The sequence below is a fragment of the Platalea leucorodia genome, assembly GCF_965183815.1.
Source record: "Platalea leucorodia genome assembly, chromosome: 3".
Lineage (NCBI taxonomy): Eukaryota > Metazoa > Chordata > Aves > Pelecaniformes > Threskiornithidae > Platalea > Platalea leucorodia.
Genome location: NC_138825.1, coordinates 93,724,993 through 93,741,519, shown reverse-complemented (window position 1 = coordinate 93,741,519; position 16,527 = coordinate 93,724,993). Strand labels below are relative to the sequence as shown.

The 16,527-nt window shown below is 39.5% G+C and overlaps 1 protein-coding gene across 1 annotated transcript in view; it reads left to right on the top strand.

Moving 5' to 3' along the window:
* The window catches only part of CD109 (CD109 molecule), a gene marked incomplete at both ends in the record, with an annotated part of 78,130 nt that extends 62,522 nt beyond the window's left edge, over nucleotides 1-15,608 (top strand). Inside the window, 4 exons of the mRNA XM_082305975.1 lie at nucleotides 7,333-7,469; nucleotides 12,279-12,435; nucleotides 12,852-12,954; nucleotides 15,418-15,608. Of these exons, the coding sequence (XP_082162101.1) occupies nucleotides 7,333-7,469; nucleotides 12,279-12,435; nucleotides 12,852-12,954; nucleotides 15,418-15,608 (588 nt within the window). The remainder of the gene's footprint in view (nucleotides 1-7,332; nucleotides 7,470-12,278; nucleotides 12,436-12,851; nucleotides 12,955-15,417) is intronic.
* Between the last annotated feature and the right edge of the window lie 919 nt (nucleotides 15,609-16,527).

Below are 16,527 nucleotides of genomic sequence, written 5' to 3'. Positions count from 1 at the left end.
AACTAGCAAACCGTAAATAGCCTTTTTATGCTTTTCAGCTGCTTGCTCTTCCACCATAACAGAGATAATGTTCTGAAGAAATTCCGCCTCCAAGATTTTCCCTAACTCTATAAGAAATATCATATGAGAAGAAGACAGTATTGGATCTGATTTGATGTGGCCACTAATGGGTCTCTCTTCCCTGCTGTCCTGTCCATGGTAGTGGCTTAGAACCACACAGGTGATAAGGAAGACCTTTGAAAAGCTACGGATAATACAGAAATATTAGTCTCTGAGCATGAAAGACTCATTTTATGGGAAGTATATAGATAAACTCATAATTGCTGAGTATATCGCAAAACCAGAGTGAGTTCCTACTAGACTCCTTCTAGTCGTACTTAGAAAAACTGAACTTAGACTGCCTTTAATGGTCTTAAAGTTTTATGCCAGGTCACATTCCATCTCAAGTTCCTTCCAACCTGACCTTCGCTTCAGTGTTCTTATGCATCTGGCAAGCAAAAAAGCATGGTGATGGTTGGTAAATATGCTTTTGGATAAAAGACCTTTACAAAGAAACCTTCAAGGCTACCTATCAGCAGTGAACAGCAGCTAGAGATACACCTCATTCATGCAGCACCAGTCTGCAAAACGCCCAGTGCCATAAATCATGACCTGTGTTTATTAATTCCCAGAAGTGCAAATGAAGTTTACAGCAGAGTTCAAAAGTTTCAGAGGATAATTTAGATTCAGACCTGCAGGCCAAGATAGGAATGAACATCTCAGCAAGACTGCGTTCACACATCTGTGGTTTCAGTGTGTGTGTGTATGTGGAATGTAACAAAGTGGGGCTCCAGAACAGTTAAGACTACTTAACCTTAATCGTTGTTGAGAAATACTCCCTGATATTAAGTCAACTAACTTGTCAGGCGAGCTGATCAAAAACATTTCAGCAAATTGTTTCTTGCTGGAAGGCACTGATTTGTTGAAATGAATGCCTTTTGTGGAAGCGCATTGGTTCCAATTATGTTTTTGCCAGCAGGAAAATTTCACATCCAAACCAGCATGTCTGGTCAAGACTGAGCAGAAGTCTTCCACCCAGAATAGCCAGTAGTTGACTCCGTGGTTAGAGGACTCCTTGGAAGTATATAGCACCATGGATTAAGTTCCTGGTTTGTTGTATGAACATGCAAATGTGCTCCCAAATAGCTGGTGTTCAGGAACGAACACCAGGTTATTGTCTTCATTTAGGTCACTGTGCTGTTGCCTTTTTTTCTGCAGCTTTGAATCAGAGATGCTGTGACTTGATTCAAAATATTGTACTTAACACACTGGAGTAGCTTCTCCAAAACTATTTCTTTGCTGCGATCAGTTCTTTCCTTCTGCTTCTTTTGGCCGGTCTGGTATTCTAAAAGAAAGAGCACTAGTGCCATTTGAATGAGATTTCTCTTTTTCCCAGACACAAGCTAGATCTGGGTCGCATTTAATAAATCAGATAGCATATGACATTGCGATCACATTTCTTCGGCTGGGTTTCATTGTCTTAGGCCCGCCAAAGTACAGTGGTGAGATTCACTGTTCTGGGACTTGACTTTCTGGCCAAATGTATCGTGTCAAAACAGTAATTCATTTAAATATCACAAAACAAGATTCAGTCCATTAATGGAAAAGGCTGCTTTCCCAACAGAATGGATTTTTAGAAAAAAAAACAACTTATTTTTTTGTGAAATCTCACTGTCTGTGTGTGCGAGTTGGCAGTGCATTCACTCTTGACCCTGCAGGATCTCATAAAATGTATTTATTTTGGATAGTATAATTGCAAAAGCAGACATTTACTTGTAGATTTCTGGTCCTGCTGTCAACAAAGTCTCGTAGCTCATCTCTTCATTATGTGGGCACATACTATGGATGACTTAAGACACTGACTCTTCAAGAGGAAAGAGAGGATGGTTGTAGGGTTAGGGTATATGAAAGGCACTCTCTAGAGAAAGGAGTCGAGGAAGCGATCTTCCCTAGGTGGCCTGCTGAAAGTCTTGGAAGAAACATCTCTCTGTTGTCTGGAACCACTGTGAACTGGGCTTGGCAAATGCCTTAAAAATTTGGCGTGGCCCATGCCTTCTGGAAGGAAGGAGAATGCCACTGAAATCCAGGACTAGCGATGAGGGGAGGGTGGGCAAGCTCAAGGAGGATGGGTACGGGCAAAGCTGATAGGTGAACAAGATCTCCTTCATCTCCTGGTCATGTATAGAGAGGGAGTGAGGAAAAACCTGAGAATCACCTGTTGTTACTGAAACTCACTGACTGTTTATTCCACTCAGCGTATTTTTACTAGACTTAGGCAAAGGACCGAATGTTGTTCAGTGTGATGGTACTGAAAAGGTACACAAGGTACACTGTGAAATGCACACATATTTCTCTGTTACAGTTTGAGTAGATACTAAGTAGTCAAAAAGGGACATAAAAATATTGGAGATGATTTCACTGAATTCGTACCCTCGATCAAGCACATTTGTGCTGCTAGTTGAAGAACAAAAAGGATAGGAAAAGAGACATTGATTAGGGCATTGCAAATGAGTCATGTTTTTTTGAAATGTGGTTCACTTAATTGGGTCAGATACTGTTACAAGCATCTCTCTCATGCAGAAGATTAGCTTTTAATTTTCTCTTATTGGGCCTCTCACCAGAACTGGTTGGAGTATGACAAGACTGGACCAGTTCTGCCTTTAGCTTTGGCAGCTGCTTCTTAAAAGGGTTAAGAAGAAATGCAGTTGCTCATTTTGTTGATTTAATGCTAGTTTCTGTATAATAGCCTTCTGTCCCCAAAGTAAGAGTGTATAAAGAAGGAGGCTTTAATTAAACTCTGTGTTGTGAAAAAGATTTTTCCTTCATTGTCATGAGAAATCAGGAAAGTCAGACCATAACAGTGATAACTTATTCCATAAAAATACTAGCTGATTGACCTGTTCAGTATGTGGTTTCAGACATCCTGCATTGGCAGTAAATTCCTATTCATTAGCTTTTTCTGGCAAAAGTTAAAACAGCTTTGTTTCTGTGATGACAGATTGTTGAGGCACCGCCAGCTTGTCTTTACCAAACTTTCTGCGTGCCTTTAACTGGCAGGTTTTCTAGATTGGCTTCGTCCTTGGTACTGCCTTCTCCTGCAGAGCAGTTGTACAGGATAAATCTTCAGTGTTGCACCACAGTTGTCCTGAGCGCCTGTACAGAATTGGCTCTGTACTCGTACAGCATGCTAAATTCAGCAATGCAGGGCAATTGTTTGTGTAGATTGGAAGAAAGAGCATAACTTTCATATCAAGGAGTTAGAGACATAGGAGCAAAAGCAAAAATCAGGAATTAAAGACTCCTCTGTTTGCACAGTGTTGCTAGCCTATAACTGACTTGGTAACCTATAACTTGGACAACCCCCATCATACCTTTAAATTTGGACTGATTGATAGTTTTCCATTTGCTGCCAGAAACTGTTGTAAAGGGACTATGATTTTCCAGAAGCATTCTTCATTCCCTTTTCCTTAGCCAAGCAAAGTACATGTTAGGGTCTTGCAAGGGGAGTTATTTGACCCACTTTCTAATTATTTTTCTACCAAAATCAAAGAAGAAGATCCCCCCCTGCTTTGCCATGTGTTTTATCTTGATGGCTAAAGGAACAGATAATGATTATTAGTTTGTATGTGAAAACTGTATGCAAACTTACTGTTCTGTTGTTGGTGAGAATCACTATTTTGCCAATGTCAACTATTCTTTGATAGTAAATATTTTCTTAGTTTCTTGTACTTGATTTTGTCATTCTAGGGTTTTGAAAGTTGAGCTTTCTGATTCATCACACTGAAGTGCTTAGTCAGCAACCGATTCTCTTGTCCTCTGTTAGAGGTGGTGTCCTGTTTGTGCCACAGCAAAGGGATGCTGCAGTTACCATCAACATCGCAACGGGTGTTAATCAGTCTGAAGCACCTTAGAATGTTTTGTCAAAGTTAAATTTCATTTTTGGTGTCTTTTATTGGGTATAAGTACACGAGTATGCTAGAGCAGATGTGCTGGGACAACTGATATAGTTCATTATCCTGTATCCCATAGTGGCCAGTAGAAAGAGAATGACCAATGGAGGTTAGTAGGACAGGGCAAACATGAAATGATATCTCATTGGTGTACCCTTTTGCCCTTTACCAGTTTGCAACACAGGGCCTTCCCAATCCACAGGTCATCTCTGTGTGCTCTCTCTGGCTTGGTAGATATTTCCCTGACAGATTTTTTTTTCTTCCATAAATATGTAACTTTTTAAATATTTCTAAGCTTTTAATAACCACAGCTTCTTGTGGCAAGTAGTTCTGCAGCTAATGGTGTATTGCATGTAGAAGCACTACCTCTTTCTCCTCTTGAATCTGCTCCCCTAGTTCTTGTATTTGGAGAGAAGGCCTAAGAGTGACTGTGTTGGGTCAGAGCAAAACTCAGTCTAGCCCAGTGTTCTGTTTTCCACAACAGCCAGAGGTGGATGCTCAGGAGGGAGTATAAGAAGATAAATACATGTAATATATTACCTGACTGTCTTCCATGTCTTACTGTGTATTATTCATAGAATCGTAGAATCATAGAATCGTTTAGGTTGGAAAAGACCTTTAAGATCATCAAGTCCAACCGTTAACCATGTCCCTAAGCACCACATCTACCTGTCTTTTAGATACTTCCAGGGATGGAGACTCAACCACTTCCCTGGGCAGCCTGTTCCAGTGCCTGACTACTCTTTCAGTGAAGAAATTTTTCCTAATATCCAATCTAAACCTCCCCTGGTGCAATTTGAGGCCATTTCCTCCTGTCCTATTGCTCGTTACTTGGCAGAACAGTCTGACCCCCACCTCGCTACAACCTCCTTTCAGGTAGTTGTAGAGAGCAATAAGGTCTCCCCTCAGCCTCCTTTTCTCCAGGCTAAACAACCCCAGCTCCCTCAGCCGCTCCTCATAAGACTTGTGCTCTAGACCCTTCACCAGCTTCGTTGCCCTTCTTTGGACACGCTCCAGCACCTCGATGTCCTTCTTGTAGGGAGGGGCCCAAAACTGAACACAGTATTCGAGGTGCGGCTTCACCAGTGCCAAGTACACAGGGACGATTACTTCCCTGGTTCTGCTGGCCACACTATTTCTGATACAAGCCACGATGCTATTGGCTTTCTTGGCCACCTGGGCACATTGCTGGCTCATGTTCAACCTGCTATTGACCAGCACCCTCAGGTCTTTTTCTGCCAGGCAGCTCTCCAGCCACTCTTCCCCAAGCCTGTAACATTGCCTGGGGTTGTTGTGACCCAAGTGCAGGACCCGGCACTGAGCCTTGTTGAACCTCATACAGTTGACCTCAGCCCATTGATCCAGCCTGTCCAGGTCCCTCTGCAGGGCCTTCCTACCCTCCAGCAGATCAACACTCCTGCCCAACCTTCAGCTGGATGTAGTTTCTGTGGGCTTAGATAATTTTGATTCCACGAAGTTGTCTATTTTGCCCTTGAACACTTGTATAGTTTATTATATCTGCAGCATCTTGTGGGAAGGAATTCCACAATTTAATCTTGCATTGCATTAAAAAATTTCCTGTTCATCTTTCCCATGCAGGTCAGTATTCTGTAGACCTTTACTGTGTCCTTCTTCCAACTTACCTGTTGATGGCTGAATTTTCATCTATTTTACCATTTCTTAAATGGTAAACAGATCTGGTAGTAATCAGTCCAAATCCCATTGCTATGTACATAAAAATTCTTTCATTCTGCAACTCTTTGCAGTAATCCTAGTCTTTGCAACCTCAAATAAATTAGTATAATCAGCAAACTTTATCACATCAGGATTCACCCTGTTTTCTACATTATGTATGAATGTGTTTAACAGTGGTCACCCGGCACAGATTCCTTTAGGATTCCACTCCTTTCATGTATGAACGTTCATTCCTACCCTCTATTCCTGTCTTTTAATAGCCCTTTATCCCATGTCAGCTTCTTTTCTTCTGGTACCTTTGGCTAGTAATCTTCCTAACCAATTACATGCCAATGTAACATCCAGGTAGCTTATACTAGACAGAGCTCCGTTGTCCATGTTTTTTCATTTGATTCAGGTAGCTGGTGGGTTTATAGCAACAACCTATTACCCAACATGTCATATTTACTTATTTGTCCATTAATTTGACTCTTTATTATAGTTTCGACCATCTTTTCAGGTACAAATACTGAGCTTACTTGATATCCACAGTTCTCTAGACCCCCACCACTCTTTTAAAAATTGCTGTCACATTTGTCATCCTCCAGTCTGGTACCAAGGCAGTTTTAAAGAAAAACTGCAGGTAATGATTAAGCTGTTTCTTTACCTCATCAGGTTCAATTCTGTAGGCAGAACACCCTGGTTTTTTACTGCATAATTTTCTGTCATGGATGGTAATGTGAGAGTACTGATTGTACAATTCCAGCTCCAGCATTTCTGCTTTGGCTGTTGGCATTGGTAATTTTATTTTGATATTGAGATAATCAGGCTATCTCCTAATTATTCAGACCTCTTGTAGGGACTTCTGGTTTTACCACTCTTCTACCACTGTTTCAAGCATCTTATACACGTCTGCACTAGAAGAATTGGAAACTCTTCAGACACTGCCTAACAGATGAGCTTATTTTGTGTTAATGTTACTGTCCTCTATTGGACATCCCGTCATACTTCCTTACTTGGCTCACTTAGCAGAGCTTGGCAGTTGTTGAGCGGAAAGGGCAAGAGCTCTGTCCTTGAGGCAGACTGACGACTGTAGCTTTGTCTTTGCACAGATGAACCAGATGATGAAACCGCTTACTTAACTGAAAGAAAACTGTTGTTCTGAGCTTGGAGTAACATGCTATTCCTCATCTGTTTTGAGTGTATGTATGCTGTGACATGAAGACTGAAAACGAATTCTGTACATATGCTATGTATTTGCTCTTGCTCTGCTTTCATATACAGCCTGTCTCTTTTAACCCAGTGGGTATCAGTCTCTGAAGTTCGCCTTTATTCATCCCATTTCATGCTGTCAGGAAGTAGCTGCACACACTATAAACCAGCAGACAGCAACTAGGGAGAAAATTGCTGGTTATCCTAGAGCTCCCTTGTGTTTGCCTCAGTTCTGTCCTGCTAATTGCATTGGTTCCGCTGCATTACAAAGTGTTCAGAAAGGATATTTCTTTCAGAGAATTCCTGTGAATCTCGTGTGTGCAACTGTCAGATGCAAGGCGACGTATCCTTTTTTATGTGAGCACTCCTTAGGCATTATACTGTTACAAACGTAGGATTTTAACCACACAGATTTGCTTTACGTATGTCATCTAATGTCTCTACTTGCAATCCACAGCTCAATGTTATTTACAACACAAAACACCCTGATCAGAGACTCAAATCTGTCCAAAAACAAGAAGCCTTTGACTTGAATGTTGATGTAAAGGATGACAAAGATGATAAAAACCATTTGACCTTGAATGTGTGCACAAGGTAGGTAATTCAGTTGGAGCATCTCATACACCTCTTTGTCTATACAGCTTTTAAATTATTTAAAATGAGCTAAATTATCCGTTTGTGTGTATGGATTTACTAATGTATAGGATATAAACATATAACTAAAGAGAATAAAAGAATTGCTTTGTAAAAACGGCAGTAGTTAAACTAAGAAGCGATTCATAAGTCAATAAATAGAGTGATAGATCTTTTGTGCAAGATTGTTGCTGGCCAGGTCATATTTTTTTACTAGTATGTAAAGATAGTGGTGCCCTAAATGTTAGAGGTATATGGAAAAGTTTGTGTGAAATACAAGAAAAAGCTCAAAGGCTTCTTTGGTGCAACTGCTTCTTAGCTATCTGGAGAACTGTGGACAGACTTGAAAATTGAACCAATGTCTTCCACATTCTAACTTCTACTAACAGACTGTGACAACTGCCCATTACTCTTACCTTTCACAAACAGAATGCTTTGCTTCTGATCTAGAAGTAGATACTTTTTTTTTTTTTTTTTTTTTTTTTTATAAAAAGAGAAGGAAGCTCTGAAGTGCTGAAAACACCATGAAATAGAAGTAATCATTCTTTGGTCATTTCTATTAATAAACTTTGCTCGGAACAATTTTGGCAGGAGTCAAAATCCGTGTTTACATAATGATAAATTCAACTGGCGTTTTGTCTTATTGTGCAAGTATCTTTGTGGTCTTTCATTTACCAATATTTCTTACAGTTATTAATTTGGTAATATAATATAATATAATACAATATAAGCATCATTCTAGAGTTGAAAGAGGTGATGAGTTTTCCGGCTGGTCTAATTCTATGTGCTGAATAAGGACGGGGGAGGGTGCATCTGGGATGATGTTTCTTGTTCAGTAAACACCTACTAAGAACTGCGCTGAGACTGCGGAAGCATCATCTCAGAGACCACAGAACAGCCACCAGATGTTACCTGGACAGAATTTGGATCAGATGAGAACAAGTGACATTGAACAGTCATATTGCATATTCCTAGGTCAGCCAGTCATTAAACCAAGCTGTTTCTTTGACTGCTTTGCTGCCTCATTTTTACTTGCTGTGAAAGTGTTTATACATGTTTTTAAAAGAAATATATGAAGATGTTTGTTCTCTGGCAGTTTCTTCAATACGTACTTCTTATTGTAGTTGCAGAGCACTGCATATTTCACAGAAAACCTTATAGGACATCATATCTCTCCCTCTCTATTTATGTTTTTTTATCTTCTATCTTTTATTATCTACAAGGGTGTTGAGATGACTACATTCTTTGTATGTTAGGATTTCATTTGTTTGTGAACACTTCCTCTAGAAACATTGTTTTCTTCTTGAGACATTGTAATGGGTTCCTTGTAAATGCAAGATTTGCAAAGTACCACGTGATCTGCCATGATTACTCTTGTATTCCTTTCCTCCACATCCTCTTTTTGTTATTTATTTAAACTTTAAACACCATATGCCTAGAACTGTTTTTATGCTCTGCCTATCACAAGGGACTGTGACTGGAGATGGAGCCTCTAGGTGACACCATCATACAAATAATCAGCTATAGTGAATATGAATTCAGTACAGAGAGGATTGATTTAATTTTGGAAATAGCCAGCAGGCACAAAGCCAGAGCCCTGTTTTTATGTGTTTCTGGTAACCAGTTCAGTGATACAGATGGTGGGCAGGGACACTAGGATACACGAGAGCTCTTGAAATAGAATGGGCTTTTTCTCTTTTAAAGTTTTCTATGAAGTGTCAACAGCTTTCTAAAGTCTAGCATAAACTCCTGACATGTAAAGGGCTTACATGATGGGTCTGGGATAAGTCTTGGCTAAGCATTCTGATTTTCTAGCTAAGACCTTTGGCTCAGTAAGGTCTCCATCTCTCTGGGAAGGCTCTAGGGTGATGATGTTTTAATTGCAAAGTGTTCAAAGGATAGGGGAAAATCTAGTGGCATTATAAAACTGCCCCAGGAGAATATTTGGAACATTAAGATCCATTAACTCTTATCATGGAAAGTGGACTGGTATAAGTTCTAGTAAGTGTGTGTTTCTATTCTTTAGGCTGAGACTTCGTCTCTGGTTGCTTGGCTTGATAGACTAGTGATCCTCTTCTTTTTTCCCTATTGTCGTGGTTTAACCCCAGCCAGCAACTAAGCACCACACAGCCGCTCACTCACTCCCCCCCGGTGGGATGGGGGAGAGAATCGGAAGAGTAAAAGTGAGAAAACCCATGGGTTGAGATAAAGACAGTTTAATAGGTAAAGCAAAAGCCGCGCGCACAAGCAAAGCAAAGCAAGGAATTCATTCACTACTTCCCAGCGGCAGGCAGGTGTTCAGCCATCCCCAGGAAAGCAGGGCTCCATCACGCGTAACGGTTACTTGGGAAGACAAACGCCATCACTCCGAACGTCCCCCCCTTCCTTCTTCTTCCCCCAGCTTATATACTGAGCATGACGTCATATGGTATGGAATAGCCCTTGGGCCAGTCTGGGTCAGCTGTCCTAGCTATGCTCCCTCCCAGCTTCTTATGCACCTGGCAGAGCACAAGAAGCTAAAAAGTCCTTGACTAGTGTAAACTCTACTCAGCAAGAACCAAAACATCAGTGTCTTATCAACATTATTCTCATCCTAAATCCAAAACACAGCACTATACCAGCTACTAAGAAGAAAATTAACTCTATCCCAGCTGAAACCAGGACACCTATATATTGTATATAATATATACATTATCTATAGTAAATTCCTGAATTAGTTTAAAGTTGGTCTACTTATAATCTTTACAGCATGATGTGGCTTTCTGGTAGAGAAACCAAATGAGGCAAATACAGAAAGACTGCTGAAATCTCAACCAGTTTAGCTAGCTGTGGGTATGCATAGTCAGGTAATGGAGGCTGCAGCTTTGCAATTTTTTTCTTTCTCTAATCTGCAGAGTATTCCACCTTCTTTTAACCAGCTTGATAGTGATTGGTCATGGTCATTTCAACTGGGTATCATTTATGACACTGGAGCAGATAATGTCTCATTGAGCTTGAACTGATTCTTGGTTAGAGGAGCTAACTCACTGTCTGGGAGGCAAATACCCAGGGCTGCCAGTTTCTTCTCTGGTTGGTCTTGTTGCCCGCATACCATTTCCAGGCATGGGAAACTGATCGCTGATGGTTCTACTCACTCTCTTGTTTATGCTTTCTGCCCACACTAGCTTGGTGTTGTTTTCTCCTCTTTGCATCATCTAGGAGAGGGTCTCACACAGATCTCATTTCTGAAGAGCTGAAACATAAAATTGAACTCAAAAGGTTCTCAGTTCTCTTCAGGTACAAGTTTTAAGTCTTCTTTCTTTCTCTTACTGGTCATTCTTCTTGCATGGTGATTTTTTTTCTGTTTTAAGAGATCATGAAGTTGAAGAGATGATTCCAGGACCTACCCCCAAGGCTGTCTCTCTTCTTCATTAGAGAGACAGATCCTCATAACTTCTAGGCATATATTTTATTCACTTCTTGACAATACCAAGCTGGTTTGGTTACCTGTTGGTATTTTGGTAGCATCCCAGGCTGGCTAGACAGCTTGGGTATTTTCCTCCCCTCTTATTGGTAATTATGCAGAAATAATTACATCCAGTTCCAATTCAGTTATTTGTTTTCAACAGCAGCTACTTTGGCACAGCACATCATCCAACAGATGGTTTCATTTGTTTCTAATTTTGTGAGCCAACTGAAGTCAGCAGTTGTGCTGTATTTCTTTCAAAGTCATATCTGCGTTCAATCAGCCATCCTGCCGGGCTTAACAGCATTGCTTTGAAAGTAAGTCTTCCCTTTTCTTAAACCATCCAGGTCTACAAAGAAATAGTTTTATCCAATTACTTTCAACTACTGTCAGGCCTCCAAAATGAGGATTGGAGGCATTTCTATTCTACTATAACAATAATCATTTACCCTCCATGCCAACGCGGGGGAAACCTCTTCTGCCACCTACTTTATTTAAAGCAATACAATCTTTTGCAGGTAATTTAAGTATCACTTGTAGCACAGAACACCATAAATATATTTTGATAGTTCTGTTGTGCACCATAGTATGTAAGGCTTGCTCAACAGAGCAAAGCTTTTTAGTCCAGCATCTGATTCTCATATTGGAAGAAGATAAAATAATAAGCATTATTTAGGAAAAAAGAGGGAACTCAGCTTATTAAATCTTCTTTTTCCAAAATCGGATTAATAACATGGCTATGCATTTTAAAACTGGAGCTTTGAGAAATAATCTGATGATGACTTTGTTAATGGAACCATCAGTCTCTATGAAGAAAATATGAAAATAGTTGGGAGACTTTTTTGGTGTATACGTTTATCTCACCCTCTAAAAATGAATAAAAGCAAAACAATGCATCCATAAGAGGAAATATGTATATTTCAGTTCAAGAGTTCCTACAGCAGTTTCTTAATTACTTCTTTTGAAACGTGTTTAATTGCAGTATTCCCTGCATATTTGTGATGTAAACCTGCACTTATAGGTGCCAATGGAAAGCTTCTAGTGGTGTCAGTGTAGTCTCTCATATGATTCATGTACTGCAGTTTTCTCAGTGCTAAACCTGCTTTTGCATATGTGGTTGAAATTATCGGGCAGAATAATAGAGAAATCAATTATTACCGCTTTAACATTAGAAATTTTCTTGTCGGCATTTTGTTCCATTTGTTTGTTAAGTATTCTTAAGCATTATTGCTTCCGTAGGTGGGATTTCATGATCAAACAGTTTCTTTGGAGCGTCAGCTACTGTATTTCTACTAAAAGTTTCTTTGTCTCTGTGTTTTGAAAAGGTACTTGGGTTCTGGTACAGCTCCCAGTAGTGGTATGGTCCTCATGGAGGTTGGCTTACTCAGCGGTTTCTCTGTGTCACCAGATTTCATTCCATTAGACAAGACAGTTAAGAAGATGGAAAAGGACAATGGAAAAGTCAACCTATACTTAGACTCTGTAAGTTGAAAATAACAAAGAAATGTGTTCGTAGTGATGTTAATCTTGACTCTGCCATTGTTTGGTTTAAATTGGAAAGACATTATGATTTTATTCTTTGGGGGCGTCAACATCTGCTATTCACATTGAATTTATAGCTCCACTGCTTTTCAGTGAGACTGATGGGTAGGTACAACTCAGCTATATTTGTAAGGGGTTTCTAGATTAAGCCTCTTAAAAATCATGTATAAGAAGGCAGACGTTTCAAGAAGTCTGAAACTTGGCCAAAATGCGTACGAATGAGAGAAGCATCTTTATATGCATCCTGATTCCAAGTCCTTAGAAATGAAGGGGACTGCCGCTGAGCTACAAGTCCTTACCTCTTCCATGAAACCACCATCCCAGCATTCTCAGATGTTTCTCTTTTGTTTTTCTAGCTAAATGAAACACAGGTTTGTGTGGATATTCCGGCTGTGAGAGACTTCAAAGTGGCAAATATCCAAGATGCTTCAGTGACTATAGTGGATTACTATGAACCTAGTAAGTGTCAGTCATTCCAAATGGATCTTGGTGATTCAGAAGTTTAAAAGAAAGTTTCTTTTCATGGAAACAGGACGAATTTTAGTGAAGAGAAAGCCACATTGCACTGAAATTTACTTTTTTTTCATTGAACTGCAGCCTTTTTGGACATTGACATGCCAAATTTTCTAACAAATAGTAGTGTTTTTCCATATACATGTTTACTGTCCTAATGAGTTGGTTCCTCAGCTGGTGTGAATTGTCGTAACTTAATTGTCAGCTGGTATAAATTGGCTTCAATCCGGCCCACTGTGTTCCCAAAACTACCAAAATGAAGCAGGAACTTCACTGTGGTTCACTTACCAAGTTAATGATAATCTTTCAAGTAGCTTTTTCATCTGTTTCTTGTTTAAACTAAGAGTCCTTCACTGGAGAAAATGCCAGTGTTTTGATTCTATAGTTATGTAAAAAAGATGTACCTGGGAAAAACAGTTTCAAAGTTTTTTGGTTTGATGGATTTTTTTGTACAGAGTGTTTTAGAGAAAGGCAGCAATGTACAAAGATCTTGGGCAAAATGAAAAGCAAAGAAAGATTACAAGCTGCTGGAGAAGATACTAGAGAGGTTTTCATTACACTAGTCAGCTGAAACATTATTAAGGATTTGGGCTTGGTTTGAGATAAGGCATTAAAAAAGCTGTACAGGCAATTTTCTTCATGTTGGTTTGTTTTAGCACAAGACAGAGACAATCAAATATGCTATGATGTGTACTACTTTAGCTAGATGAAGATCTCATTTATTCTTTGTAGTCTGAAATGCTTGTTCAATCGCAGAAGTTTAAACTAAAATAGGAAATTAGCGGATGTAATGAAACTGTCCATTAACCTAGAGCATGTTTTAAGTCCTAGTGGCTTAACAAATTAGAGTAATTTTTATTTGAGGCAAACACATAACACTTAGAATCTGTGGCCAAAATGAATTTCCACATGCTTTAATGACTAGGAGAAGAGCTCAGGACCTAGTCTTTTGTAAGAATGCTGTTAGATAGGCTAATGAATAAATGTATAAAAAAGTCACATATAAATTCACATGTGTAAATACTTTTATTCTGTTTAAATACATTTAGTGTCTATACATTCTCAGTTAATAAATCAATATTAATTTAAAGATATGAATTAACATCCTTAAGGACTAAAATTTTTATGATGTAATCAGTACTGCAATAGAAGGCTTTAACTTTAAGAAAAAGATTGCTTCAAATATTATTTTACAAGATGCCATTCCTATTACTGTGTAGCATAGGCATCTTATTGGTCAACATATATACATATGCCACAATTCTGAGTTCTTCTGAGAGAGCTCCTTCCTATCTAATACAGGAACATGCTTTTGTTTTAATCTATTATTTTCCATCGCTCTCATAGTTGGTGACCCAAGCTGCAGGTGTATATTTTTTGTGATGGTGACAGTCAGATTCCTGTCATATTCAGAGCTAGGAGATATCTAAGGATTCCTCATGCTCTGGCATGTATCAAAAAGTTATGTCTGTGTGGCTGATAATACAACTGGTATAAGAGCTGGGTTGGATGCCAGTATAGCAGTGCCAGCAAGGAGATCTACCAGGGTTAATATACACAGCTGCTCGGCATATTCAGATGACTGTGCTGCTTCTCTTACCTGACTTTGCTCAGAGCTAGTTGGGTGTCACTGTTGGGTAAGCGTTATGCCTCGTAATGACACATTTTTATTTTTACTTTTTTAATATCTTGAGGCTTGAAAGGAAACTGAATATAATTTCAGTTAAAAAATACTACTAATAAAAAAAAGAAATTGCAGTGTCCCTAGTTGGAATGAAAACCCTCAAACCACGAAACCCACTATGGGAATGAAACTTTGCAAAAGCTTGTTCTGTAAGCAATTACCATGCATTGATGTTTTTGAAATGAATATGGCCTTCCAGGCTGCTAGTCTGTTCAGCTCTGTAGCAACACTTCAGGAAACTGGGGAGCAAAATACAGGAGCAGGAGCTAGGTGAGGTGGGCAGTGCCAGATTCAGGAAGCTAAAGCTTCCAAACATAATAGTGAGAGAGAAAGCATCAATTGTGAGAGACCTAGCTCTTGAATGTCTTAGCCAGTAACCTGCCAGGTAAATCATCCCAGTTCCTTTGTCATAGGGGTTACTGCATAGGCAGGGGCAAAATTCCTTTTAAAATGTTTGAACTGGGTCTAACAGTTGAGATTGAGGGTATGAAAATGTGCTTTTCACCAAACATTTGCCTGAATATATTGAGAACGTTTTGATGTTTTGGGAAAAGGACAAAGTTTAATGCCTAGGCTTAAACACCCACTCTGGGAAGCGTTTTGCAGTGTATGATGAGGTCTGCATCAGTTTAGTGCATCCTTTAAAAATGCTTTTTTTGTGAAGCTAATTTGTTGGCCAGTTCTCAGAAGTTCATTAACTAATGTTGACTAACCTTTCTGAACAGGGAGAAGAGCAGTGAGAAGCTACAATTCAGAAGTAATGCAAAGTATAACCCCTTGTGACTTCTGTGAAAGTGATTGCAGTCTTTGCCAACGAGATGGTTCTCCAGCCTTGCTTCAACACTCTTCGTTGGCCTCCTTGCTCTGTGTGCTATTTGTCCTTCATGTAAACTTGCTGTGCAGTTGGGTGCTGTAAAAGGAAACAGATTATGTGTCACATTTAAGGTTTCTGTAAATTATCCAAAGAAAATTTTATGTTCAGATACCAGCCTGTCTAGTGATTACAGTGACCAAACTCCTGCTGCGTTCAGGGAGAGCTGGGCTGGCCCATATGGTAAATTTCTGGCTGTGCCAGAAAACTTCTTTAAGTGTCTGCTGGAAAAACTTTCCAAGTCTTAGTTTCATACTGAAGTTATTTTCTGAAGAAGCACAGAGTTAAGTGAGAAAGAGTCTGAGAAAATACAAACCTAGCTACATGTTCCCATTCCCTTTTCACCCCAGCTTTCGATTGTGCTTGGTTTTTAGGGACATATGTTAGTTTACCATGCTTTTCCGAAACACACTCTGCCTCTCCGTTGGGGTGTTGGTAAGCAGAATGCTGGGAGCTTGGTATCAGAGCTCCCTTTGTTCTGTTCTGCAGACATGACACTTGACATTAATATTGAATTTTGCAGTATGCTCACATGGGGAAAAATATGAAAAATAAAAGGAGCTGGCTTCAGAGCAGATCCAAGAGCCAGAAAGAGCGTTCACAAACTGCTGAACGCTCCAGAAAATTGTCAGTCTTTTTTTATCATTACAGAGGAGCTAGGTGGATTTTTTTGCCAATTCATAAGCTAATCATGTTTGAAAATAAGGCCTCAGGATGTTCTCATATATTTTACTCTGGAAGGCTTTTACTGTAAATGTATCAAAGATGGAGTCTATGTTTGAGACTTCATTTTTCCAGGGTTATTCAGAAACAAACCTAATTCTGTTTCCATGTGAGAACGCTGGTGCCAGCTGGCATATTTATGGCCAGCAGGATGAAGATTGCTTTGACCCTTTTCTGGTTTTCGGAAGTCTTCTAGAAATGTCACTCTGGGGCATCATTTATGTCTTGTGTTTGCAGTGTC